General features: G+C 51.3%; 1 protein-coding gene across 2 annotated transcripts in view; it reads right to left on the bottom strand.

Annotated features, from left to right (window-relative positions):
• The window catches only part of LOC145361946 (sterol O-acyltransferase 2-like), a 95,783-nt gene that overhangs the window by 26,919 nt on the left and 56,230 nt on the right, over positions 1–12,634 (bottom strand). For both annotated transcript variants that reach the window (XM_080217935.1, XM_080217936.1), the window contains exons 5-7: positions 10,341–10,400; positions 7,411–7,518; positions 3,089–3,371 (exon numbers count right to left, since the gene is read on the bottom strand). In XM_080217935.1, the coding sequence (XP_080074061.1) occupies positions 3,089–3,371; positions 7,411–7,518; positions 10,341–10,400 (451 nt within the window). The remainder of the gene's footprint in view (positions 1–3,088; positions 3,372–7,410; positions 7,519–10,340; positions 10,401–12,634) is intronic.

Here is a 12,634-nt window from a genome sequence, read left to right as displayed (position 1 = left end):
CTCATCCATTGACTCTGTCTACACTTCCCACTGCTTCAGCAAAGCAGCCAGCATAATTAAGGACCCCACGCACCCCGGACATTCTCAGTATGTAGATAAGCCAACTAGAGGTGAGGCTATATTGGATTTGGTGCTGGGAAATGAGCCAGACCAGGTGCTAGACTTGGAAGTTGGGGTGCATTTTGGTGATAGTGACCACAATTCGGTTACGTTCACCTTAGTGATGGAAAGGGATAGGCATGAACCTCAGGCCAGTAGTTTTAGCTGGGGGAAGGGTAATTATGAGGCCATTAGGAGAGAATTAGGAAGCATAGGTTGGACTAGGAGATTACAGGGACTGGGAACGTCCGAAATGTGGAGTTTTTTCAAGGAGCAGCTACTGCGAGTCTGTGATAGGTATGTCCCTGTCAGGCAAGGAGGAATTGGTAGGGCTAGGGAACCGTGGTGCACTAAAAAAGTTGATTCGTTGGTTAAAAAGAAAAAGGAGGCTTATGTTCGGATGAGACTTGAGGGCTCGGGTAGTGCACTAGAAAACTTTAGATTGGCTAGGAGGGAGTTGAAGAGTGAGTTAAGAAGGGCTAAAAGAGGACATGAGAAGACTTTGGCTGATAGGATTAAGGAGAATCCTAAGGCGTTCTATAGGTATGTCAAGAACAGAAGGTTGGTTAGGGCAAGATTAGGGCCAGTTATAGACAGCAGAGGGAAGTTATGCGTGGAACCAGAAGCGATTGGAGAGGCATTGAACAAATATTTCTCTTCGGTGTTCACGCAGGGGGACAAGAATATAGCTGAGGAGGACACAGGGTTGCAGGGGAGTAGAATAGACAGTATTACAGTTGATAAGGAGGATGTGCTGGATATTCTTGAGGGATTGAAGATAGATAAGTCCCCTGGTCCGGATGGGATTTACCCTAGGATTCTCTGGGAGGCAAGAGAAGTGATTGCAGGGCCTCTGGCTCTGATCTTCAGGTCGTCGTTGGCCTCTGGTATAGTACCGGAAGATTGGAGGTTCGCGAATGTTGTCCCATTGTTTAAGAAGGGGAACAGAGACTTCCCCGGGAATTATAGACCGGTGAGTCTCACTTCTGTTGTGGGCAAGGTTTTAGAAAAAATTATTAGGGATAGGATTTATAGTTATTTGGAGAGTAATGAATTGATTGGAGATAGTCAGCATGGTTTTGTGGCGGGTAGGTCGTGCCTTACTAACCTTATTGAGTTTTTTGAAAAAGTGACCAAAGAGGTGGATGGGGGTAAGGCAGTTGACGTGGTATATATGGATTTTAGTAAGGCGTTTGATAAGGTTCACCATGGTAGGCTTCTGCAGAAAATGCAGATGTATGGGATTGAGGGTAATCTAGGAAATTGGATCAGGAATTGGCTAGCAGATAGGAGACAGAGGGTGGTGGTTGATGGTAAATATTCGTCATGGAGTTCGGTTACGAGTGGTGTGCCTCAGGGATCTGTTTTGAGGCCACTGCTGTTTGTAATTTTTATTAATGATCTGGATGAGGGTATAGTTGGGTGGATTAGTAGATTTGCTGATGACACCAAAGTCAGAGGTGTGGTAGATTGTGAGGAAGGGTGTCATAGTTTGCAGGAAGACTTGGACAGGTTGCAGAGCTGGGCCGAGAGGTGGCGGATGGAGTTTAATGCGGAGAAGTGTGAGGTAATTCACTTTGGTAGGAATAACAGATGTGTCGAGTATAGGGCTAACCGGAGGACTTTGAATAGTGTGGATGAACAGAGGGATCTAGGTGTATGTGTACATAGATCCCTGAAAGTTGGGAATCAAGTAGATAAGGTTGTTAAGAAGGCATACGGTGTCTTGGCGTTTATTGGTAGGGGGATTGAATTTAGGAGTCGCAGTGTCATGTTGCAACTGTACACAACTCTGGTGCGGCCGCACTTGGAGTACTGTGTGCAGTTCTGGTCCCCACATTACGGGAAGGATGTGGAGGCTTTGGAGAGGGTGCAGAGGAGGTTTACCAGGATGTTGCCTGGTATGGAGGGGAGGTCCTATGAGGAGAGACTGAGGGATTTGGGGTTGTTTTCGCTGGAAAGAAGGCGGCTAAGAGGGGATCTTATTGAAACATATAAGATGATTAGAGGTTTAGATAGGGTGGACAGTGATAGCCTTTTTCCTCGGATGGAGAAAGCTAGCACGAGGGGGCATGGCTTTAAATTAAGGGGGGGTAGTTATAGGACGGATGTCAGGGGTAGGTTCTTTACCCAGAGGGTTGTGAGGGATTGGAATGCCCTGCCTGCTGCGGTTGTAAATGTGCCTAGTTTGGGGGCGTTTAAGAGATCCGTGGATAGGTTTATGGACGAAAAGGGATTGGTTTAGGTTAGAGGGTCATTGTTTTTTTTAACTGGTCGGCGCAACATCGTGGGCCGAAGGGCCTGTTCTGCGCTGTAATGTTCTATTCTCTCTTCCACCTTCTTCCATTGGGGAAAAGTTGCAAAAGTCTGAGGTCACGTACCAACCAACTCAAGAATAGCTTCTTCTCTGCTGCTGTCAGACTTTTGAATGGACCTATCTCACATTAAGTTGATCTTTCTCTACACCCTAGCTATGACTGTAACACTACATTCTGCACCCTTTCCTTTCCTTCTCTATGAAAGGTATGCTTTGTCTGTATAGCATGCAAGAAACAATACTTTTCATTGTATACTAATACATGTGACAATAATAAATCAAATCAAATATTAAGCTGATCTTTCTCTACACCCTAGCTATGACTGTAACACTACATTCTGCACCCTCTCCTTTCCTTCTCCTCTGTGCACTCTACAAACGGTATGCTTTGTCTGTATAGCACGCAAGGAACAATACTTTTCACTGCACACTAATACATGTGACAATAATAAATCAAATCAAATATTAAGTTGCTCTTTCTCTACAGCCGAGTTATACTGTAACACTATATTCTGCACCCTCTCTTTCTTTCTCTAGGAACGGTATGCTTTGTCTATATAGTGTGCAAGAAACAATACTTTTCACTGCATACCAATACATGTGACAATAATAAATCCAATCAAATGAATGGCGAAATAGTCCAGTGAGAATTTACAGAGGTGTAAAATGTACCTGTTCTAGGATGATGATGAACCTGGAGGCAGGAGGCAGTTGGTACTGAATCACAGCGTAGATGGGATAGATTCCGAGGACACAAGCTTGGCAGACAACAATCAGTAATCCAACTGCCAGGGTGTAGAGGTGAGGACGGCTGACTTGGTGATAGCAACTTGCCCACATGTTCAGCGCTTTATATGGGATGATCAGAGTGTAGAGAAAGAGGCAACTCCAGACAAACAACACAGTGGAAAACTTGCCAAAAGCAAAAGCCAGCAGGTCAAACTCCAGGATCAACCTGAAAGGGGAAAGGAAACAAGTCAGGCGCCAATCCCCCAATCACTTTGATCAGTATACAGTGTTGTGAAACAGTTAGAAAAAGGGACAAGTCAAATGGCAGAGAGAGAGAACACTGTATCCCATGCACTGCACTGATACGGTGTTTTCACAATCAGCCCTTCAATGTGTCCACATTAATGCAACAAGAAACTGCCAAATATCCACATTCAATCAACAAATTGCTTGAAATTCAGCAATACAATACGGTTGATCTGTTACTCTACCTGTAAACCACCCTGATCATTTGATTAGATTCCAGTCTGTAACTCACTCCCGGGTTTCTGTTATTCTATATATAAACCACCCCAAACCCCTCGATTACATTCCAGTCTGTAACTCACTCCCGGGTATCTGTTATTCTATATATAAACCACCCCAAACCCCTCGATTACATTCCAATCTGTAACTCACTCCCAGGTATCTGTTATTTTATATATAAACCCCGCCGAAGCCCCTCGATTAGATTCCAGTCTGTAACTCACTCTCGGGTATCTGTTATTCTATATATAAACCACCCCGAACCCCTCGATTAGATTTCCGTCTGTAACTCACTGCCGGGTATCTGTTGTTCTATATATAAACCACCCCGAACCCCCCGATTAGATTCCAGTCTGTAACTCACTCCCAGGTATCTGTTATTCTGTATATAAACCACCCCGAACCCCTCGATTAGATTCCAGTCTGTAACTCACTCCCAGGTATCTGTTATTCTGTATATAAACCACCCCGAACTCCTCGATTAGATTCCAGTCTGGAACTCACTCTCAGGTATCTGTTATTCTGTATACAAACCACCCCGAACCCCGCGATTAGATTCCAGTCTGTAACTCACTCCCGGGTATCTGTTATTCTATACGTAAGCCACCCCGAACCACTCGATTAGATTCCAGTCTGTAACTCACTCTCAGGTATCTGTTATTCTATATATAAACCACCCCGAAACCCCTCGATTAGATTCCAGTCTGTAACTCACTCCCGGGTATCTGTTATTCTATATATAAACCACCCCAACCCCTCGATTAGATTCCAGTCTGTAACTCACTCCCGGGTATCTGTTATTCTATATATAAACCACCCCGAACCCCTCAATTAGATTCCAGTCTGTAGCTCACTCCTGGGTATCTGTTATTCTATATATAACCCACTCTGAACCCCTCGATTAGATTCCAGTCTGTAACTCACTCCCAGGTTTCTGTTATTCTATATATAAACCACCCCGAACCCCTCGATTAGACTCCAGTCTGTAACTCACTCCCGGGTATCTGTTATTCTGTATATAAACCACCCCGAACCCCTCGATTCGATTCCAGTCTGTAACTCACTCCCGGGTATCTGTTATTCTGTATATAAACCACCCCGAACCTCTCGATTAGATTCCAGTCTGTAACTCACTCCCGGGTATCTGTTATTCTGTATATAAACCACCCCGAACCCCCCGATTAGATTCCAGTCTGTAACTCACTCCCGGGTATCTGTTATTCTATATATAAACCACCCCGAGCCCCTCGATTAGATTCCAGTCTGTAACTCACTCCCGGGTATCTGTTATTCTATATATAAACCACCCCGAACCCCTCAATTAGATTCCAGTCTGTAACTCACTCTCAGGTATCTGTTATTCTATATATAAACCACTCCGAACCCCTCAATTAGATTCCAGCCTGTAACTCACTCCCGGGTTTCTATTCTTCTATATATAAACCACCCCGAGCCCCTTGATTAGATTCCAGTCTGTAACTCACTCCCGGGTATCTGTTATTCTGTATATAAACCACCCCGAACCCCTCGATTAGATTCCAGTCTGTAACTCACTCCCGGGTATCTGTTATTCTGTATATAAACCACCCCGAACCTCTCGATTAGATTCCAGTCTGTAACTCACTCCCGGGTATCTGTTATTCTGTACATAAACCACCCCGAACCCCCCGATTAGATTCCAGTCTGTAACTCACTCCCGGGTATCTGTTATTCTATATATAAACCACCCCGAGCCCCTCGATTAGATTCCAGTCTGTAACTCACTCCCGGGTATCTGTTATTCTATATATAAATGACCCCGAACCCCTCAATTAGATTCCAGTCTGTAACTCACTCTCAGGTATCTGTTATTCTATATATAAACCACTCCGAACCCCTCAATTAGATTCCAGCCTGTAACTCACTCCCGGGTTTCTATTCTTCTATATATAAGCCACCCCGAACCCCCTGATTAGATTCCAGTCTGTAACTCACTCCCGGGTATCTGTTATTCTATATATAAACCACCCCGAACCCCTCGATTACATTCCAGTCTGTAACTCACTCCCGGGTTTTTGTTATTCTATATATAAACCACCCCGAACCCCTCGATTAGATTCCAGTCTGTAACTCCCTCCCGGGTATTTGTTATTCTGTATGTAAACCACCCTGAACCCCTCGATTAGATTCCAGTCCGTAACCCACTCCCGGGTATCTGTCATTCTATATATAAACCACCCCGAGAACCCCTTGATTAGGTTCCAGTCTATAACTCACTCCCGGATTTCTGTTATTCTATATATAAACCATCCCGAGCCCCTCGATTAGATTCCAGTCTGTAACTCACTCCCGGGTATCTGTTATTCTATATATAAACCACCCCGAACCCCTCGATTAGATTGCAGTCTGTAACTCACTCCCGGATATCTGTTATTCTATATATAAACCACCCCGAACCACTCGATTAGATTCCAGTCTGTAACTCACTCCCGGGTATCTGTTATTCTATATATAAACCACCCCGAACCCCTCGATTAGGTTCCAGTCTATAACTCACTCCCGGATTTCTGTTATTCTATATATAAACCATCCCGAGCCCCTTGATTACATTTCAGTCTGTAACTCACTCCCGGGTATCTGTTATTCTATATATAAACCACCCCGAACCCCTCGATTAGATTCCAGTCTGTAACTCACCCCCAGGTATCTGTTATTCTATATATAAACCACCCCGGACCCCTCGATTAGATTGCAGTCTGTAACTCACTCCTGGGTTTCTGTTATTCTATATATAAACCACCCCGAACCCCTCAAATAGATTCTAGTCTGTAACTCACTCCCGGATATCTGTTATTCTATATATAAACCACCCCGAACCCCTCGATTAGATTCCAGTCTGTAACTCACTCCCGGGTATCTGTTATTCTGTATATAAACCACCCTGAACCCCTCGATTAGATTCCAGTCTGTAACTCACTCCCGGGTATCTGTTATTCTATATATCAACCACTCCGAACCCTCGATTAGATTCCAGTCTGTAACTCACTCCTGGGTATCTGTTATTCTATATATCAACCACTCCGAACCCCTCAATTCGATTCCAGTCTGTAACTCACTCCCTGGTTTTTGTTATTCTATATATAAACCACCCCGAACCCCTCGATTAGATTCCAGTCTGTAACTCACTCCCGGGGATCTGTTATTGTAAATATAAACCATTCTGAACCCCTCGATTAGATTCCAGTCTGTAACTCACTCCCGGGTATCTGTTATTCTATATATAGACCACCCTGAACCCCTCGATTAGATTCCAGTCTGTAACTCACTCCCTGGTATCTGTTATTCTATATATAAACCACCCTGAACCCCTTGATTAGATTCCAGTCTGTAACTCACTCCCAGGTTTCTGTTATTCTATATATAAACCACCCCGAACCCCTCAATTAGATCCAGTCTGTAACACACTCCCGGGGATCTGTTATTCTATATATAGAAACCACCCCGAACCCCTCGATTAGATTCCAGTCTGTAACTCACTCCCGGATATCTGTTATTCTATATATAAACCACCCCGAACCCCTCGATTAGATTCCAGTCTGTAACTCACTCCCGGGTATCTGTTATTCTATACATAAACCACTCTGAACCCCTCGATTAGATTTCGGTCTGTAGGTCGCTCCCAGGTATGGGACAATGCAGGAATTGGTCAGTGTTTTGCTGAGGTCAGTCCAGGTGATCCTGTCGGCGCTCAGCGTTCGTACCTGCCCTCATCAATGAATTCCACCGCCATTGTGCTGACGACAAAGACAATTAGCAATGCGATAAACATGTGATAGATTGTGCGAATGTGGGGACTCTCAAACAATTCACTGCAAAAGACCAGAGAGAGAGAGAGAGAGAGAGACTGAGATTAAACAGTGACAACTTGGGGACAAGCTCACCCTCAAGTTCAACAATACCCTGACTGTTCACTCAACAGGACAGTCAAATCACCCCTACCACCCCCACACAGTCCCAAGCTCCAGCATCCCAAAACTCCCCAGCCCTCTCCCTCGCACCCACCCCAACACCCCCTTCGCTCCCTCACACATACCCTCACCCGCCTCCTCGCTAACAGCCCCCACCCACACCCTCACCCACCTTCTCACTCACAGCCCCCACCAACCCCCTCACACTCGCCCTCACCTACCTCCCCACCCCTGCACCCACACCCCCCACCCCCTCAACAATCCCCGCACCCAAACCCCCCATCCCCTCTACCCCCTCATACGCCCGCACCTACATTCTCCTACCCTCTGACCCACATGTGCACCCACACCCCCTCACCCACACCCCCTACCTACCCACCCGCGCACTCACACACCCCCGCACCCCATCACACTCCCCTCACCCACCCCGTTACCCACCCAGCACCGACACCCGCCACCCCCTCAACCACACCCGTCCAACCCCTCACCCACACCCCCTGCCCCCTCCACCCCCTCCCACACCCCTGCACCCACCCCCGCACCCACACTCCCTCACCCACCCTGTACCCACACTCCCTCACCCACCCTGTACCCACACTCCCTCCACCTACCCCCTCACCTATCCCCGCACTTACACCCCCAACTTCCACACCCCCTCTCCCACCCCCTGCACCTACACCCCCAGCCCCACACCCCCTCACCCACCCCCTGCATCTACACTCCCAGCCCCACACCCCCTCACCCAACCCGCACCTGCACCTCCAAACCCCACCCTCTCACCCACCCCTGCACCTACACCCCCAACCTCCACACCCCCTCACCCATCCCCGCACCCACACCCCCAGCCCCACACTCCCTCACCAAACCCCTGCACCTACACCCTCAGCCCCACACCCCCTCACCCACCCCAAACCTGCACCTCTAACCCCCACCCTCTCACCCACCCCTGCACCTGCACTCCCCAACCTCTCACCCACCCCCAACCCTAGCACCCACCATCTCGCACCCAGTCTCCCACCCCTCACCCCCCACCCATCCCACCTTCTCACCTACCCCCTCACCCACCTCCCTCATCCACCCTCACACCCACACCGACCCTCGCATCCCCTCACGCCCACACCCACCCCCCTCACCCACCTCCACACCCCTCATCCACCCCTGCACCCACCCTCCCATCCCCTCAGCCCCCCACCCATCCCTGGACCTACCCCAACTCCTCACCGACACCCCATCACGCACCCTTGCACCCACACCCCTCACCCACTCCCTTGCCAGTCCGCCCCACACTCCACCCCACTTCCCCCTCTCCCCTCTGCCGCCAGAGGGCTGGAGAATGCAGGAGTGGGAGCAGAAACTCAAGCAGCACAATGGTTAGCACTGCTGCCTCACAGCGCATGGGACCCGGGTTCAATTCCTGGCTCGGGTTGCTGTCTGTGTGGAGTCTGCACCTTCTCCCCGTGTCTGCGTAGGTTTCCTCCCACGGTCTGAAAGATGTGCGGGTTAGGTGCAGTGATCCAACGACACCGGAGCGTGGCAACAAGGGGAATTTCACGGTAACTTCATTGCAGTGTTAATGTAAGTCTTATTTGTGACTAATAAATAAACTTTAAAAAAGAATGCTGGAATGGTGAGGGTGCCGAGATGAGAGTTGTGAGTCACAAAGCAGGCTGGGCTGGGTAGCTAAGTGCAGGGTACAGGCTATAGCAGCAATTCCTCACTATCCATTTCCCTCACTCACAATGTTTTTTTACCTGCAACTAAAGGGAGCCCAATCTTTCCCCCAGCAGAGGTTTGTGCTGTGCTCGCAATCATTCTTCATCCTGTTCTGTGTTTCCCCAAAAAGCACGCACATCGAGTCCTTGACTATTGCCGATTGAAAGCTATGGCGTTTGCACAGCAGGCTGGGGTTGCATTTGCGCAGGAAAGGTTTGCGTGAAGATTCGGGCATCTCCCTGCCTGTATTCACAGGCCAGCAGGCTCCCAGAGCAGGAAAGCTCCTGCTGATTGCAGGGAAGGCAGCATCCCAGTTACAGAGAGACTCTGGAATTGCACTTGGCGAGAATTCCCAGGTGACTGTGGAATTCCGGCCAAAGAGGATTCCCGGTTCCTGGGTGACTCTGGAGTTTCGGCCAGAGAGGATTCCCGGGTGACTCTGGAGTTTTGGCCAGAGAGGATTCCCGGGTGACTCTGGAATTCTGGCCAGAGAGGATTCCCGGGTGACTCTGGAATTCTGGCCAGACAGGATTCCCGGGTGACTCTGGAATTCTGGCTAGAGAGGATTCCTGGGTGACTCTGGAATTCCAGTTGCCAAGGGTTCCCTCGTGCCTCTGGAATTCCAGCAGGTGAGAATTCCAGCAGGGGAGGGGAATGGGGTGATACAGGTTAAGGGTCGGTCTTTCCTTTACCCGCTTGGAATCAAAATATGAACACAAAGATAAGGAGCAGGAGCTGACCATTCGGCCCCTCAATCCTGCTGGCCATTCAACACCATCATGGCGACATCCCCCAGCTCCCCATATCCCACAATTCGCTTGGAATGAACCAGCACAGATTATCCAATCAGCTGATCTCTCCCAATAACCCTGCTGCATTTCCCTTTGCGTATTTCTCCAATTCCTTTTTTGAAAATGCAGCTTGAGCAAGTCTGTACACGGAGGGGTCTCATCCAGCTCTGGAAATATCTGCACGCTGTCACTGCTCATGCTAAAACCTTTGGTACTTACTCGAGTTTCGAGCGGCGATTCACAAAGACCTTCCCTTTCTCGGCAGCACGCTTGTCAGCCCTTCAGACAAAAACAATGCCATTAAACGTGCACATGTCTCATCAACAGTCAGAACACTGCACCTCCCAGCAGAATATTAGTGACAGATACAGAGAGAGGGCAGGGTGGGCAGAGAGGGGAGGGCCGAGAGAGGGCAGGGAGGAGAGAGAGGGCAGGGAGGAGAGAGAGGGCAGGGAGGAGAGAGAGAGGGCAGGGAGGAGAGAGAGGGCAGGGAGGAGAGAGAGAGGGCAGGGAGGAGAGAGAGGGCAGGGAGGAGAGAGAGAGGGCAGGGAGGAGAGAGAGAGGGCAGGGAGGAGAGAGAGGGCAGGGAGGAGAGAGAGAGGGCAGGGAGGAGAGAGAGAGGGCAGGGAGGAGAGAGAGGGCAGGGAGGAGAGAGAGGGCAGGGAGGAGAGAGAGGGCAGGGAGGAGAGAGAGAGGGCAGGGAGGAGAGAGAGGGCAGGGAGGAGAGAGAGAGGGCAGGGAGAGGGCAGGGAGGAGAGAGAGGGCAGGGTGGAGAGAGAGAGGGCAGGGAGGAGAGAGAGAGGGCAGGGAGGAGAGAGAGAGGGCAGGGAGAGGGCAGGGAGGAGAGAGAGGGCAGGGTGGAGAGAGAGAGGGCAGGGAGGAGAGAGAGAGGGCAGGGAGGAGAGAGAGGGCAGGGAGGAGAGAGAGAGAGGGCAGGGAGAGGGCAGGGAGGAGAGAGAGAGGGCAGGGAGGAGAGAGAGAGGGCAGGGAGGAGAGAGAGAGGGCAGGGAGAGGGCAGGGAGGAGAGAGAGAGGGCAGGGAGGAGAGAGAGAGGGCAGGGAGGAGAGAGAGCGGGCAGGGAGGAGAGAGAGCGGGCAGGGTGGAGAGAGAGAGGGCAGGGAGGAGAGAGAGAGGGCAGGGAGGAGAGAGAGAGGGCAGGGAGGAGAGAGAGGGCAGGGAGGAGAGAGAGAGGGCAGGGAGGAGAGAGAGAGGGCAGGGAGGAGAGAGAGGGCAGGGAGGAGAGAGAGGGCAGGGAGAGGGCAGGGAGGAGAGAGAGAGGGCAGGGAGGAGAGAGAGAGGGCAGGGAGGAGAGAGAGGGCAGGGAGGAGAGAGAGAGGGCAGGGAGAGGGCAGGGAGGAGAGAGAGGGCAGGGAGGAGAGAGAGAGGGCAGGGAGAGGGCAGGGTGGAGAGAGAGAGGGGCAGGGTGGAGAGAGAGAGGGCAGGGAGGAGAGAGAGGGCAGGGAGGAGAGAGAGAGGGGAGGTAGAGGGCAGGGAGGAGAGAGAGGGCAGGGTGGAGAGAGAGAGGGCAGGGAGGAGAGAGAGAGGGCAGGGAGAGGGCAGGGAGGAGAGAGAGAGGGCAGGGAGGAGAGAGAGAGCAGGGAGGAGAGAGAGGGCAGGGAGGAGAGAGAGAGGGCAGGGAGGAGAGAGAGGGCAGGGAGGAGAGAGAGAGGGCAGGGAGGAGAGAGAGAGGGCAGGGAGGAGAGAGAGGGCAGGGAGGAGAGAGAGAGGGCAGGGAGAGGGCAGGGAGGAGAGAGAGGGCAGGGTGGAGAGAGAGAGGGCAGGGAGGAGAGAGAGAGGGCAGGGAGGAGAGAGAGGGCAGGGAGGAGAGAGAGAGGGCAGGGAGAGGGCAGGGAGGAGAGAGAGGGCAGGGTGGAGAGAGAGAGGGCAGGGAGGAGAGAGAGAGGGCAGGGAGGAGAGAGAGGGCAGGGAGGAGAGAGAGAGGGCAGGGAGGAGAGAGAGAGGGCAGGGAGGAGAGAGAGGGCAGGGAGGAGAGAGAGAGGGCAGGTAGAGGGCAGGGAGGAGAGAGAGGGCAGGGTGGAGAGAGAGAGGGCAGGGAGGAGAGAGAGAGGGCAGGGAGAGGGCAGGGAGGAGAGAGAGAGGGCAGGGAGGAGAGAGAGGGCAGGGAGGAGAGAGAGGGCAGGGAGGAGAGAGAGAGGGCAGGGAGGAGAGAGAGAGGGCAGGGAGGAGAGAGAGGGCAGGGAGGAGAGAGAGAGGGCAGGTAGAGGGCAGGGAGGAGAGAGAGGGCAGGGAGGAGAGAGAGAGGGCAGGGAGGAGAGAGAGGGCAGGGTGGAGAGAGAGAGGGCAGGGAGAGGGCAGGGAGGAGAGAGAGAGGGCAGGGAGGAGAGAGAGAGGGCAGGGAGGAGAGAGAGGGCAGGGTGGAGAGAGAGAGGGCAGGGAGAGGGCAGGGAGGAGAGAGAGAGGGCAGGGAGGAGAGAGAGAGGGCAGGGAGGAGGGAGAGAGGGCAGGGAGGAGAGAGAGGGCAGGGAGGGAGAGAGAGAGGGCAGGGAGGAGAG

Source organism: Carcharhinus amblyrhynchos, chromosome X (genome assembly GCF_965287045.1).
Source record: "Carcharhinus amblyrhynchos chromosome X, sCarAmb.v2.hapA, whole genome shotgun sequence".
NCBI classification, from domain to species: domain Eukaryota; kingdom Metazoa; phylum Chordata; class Chondrichthyes; order Carcharhiniformes; family Carcharhinidae; genus Carcharhinus; species Carcharhinus amblyrhynchos.
This window is presented reverse-complemented; position numbering and strand designations above follow the sequence as displayed.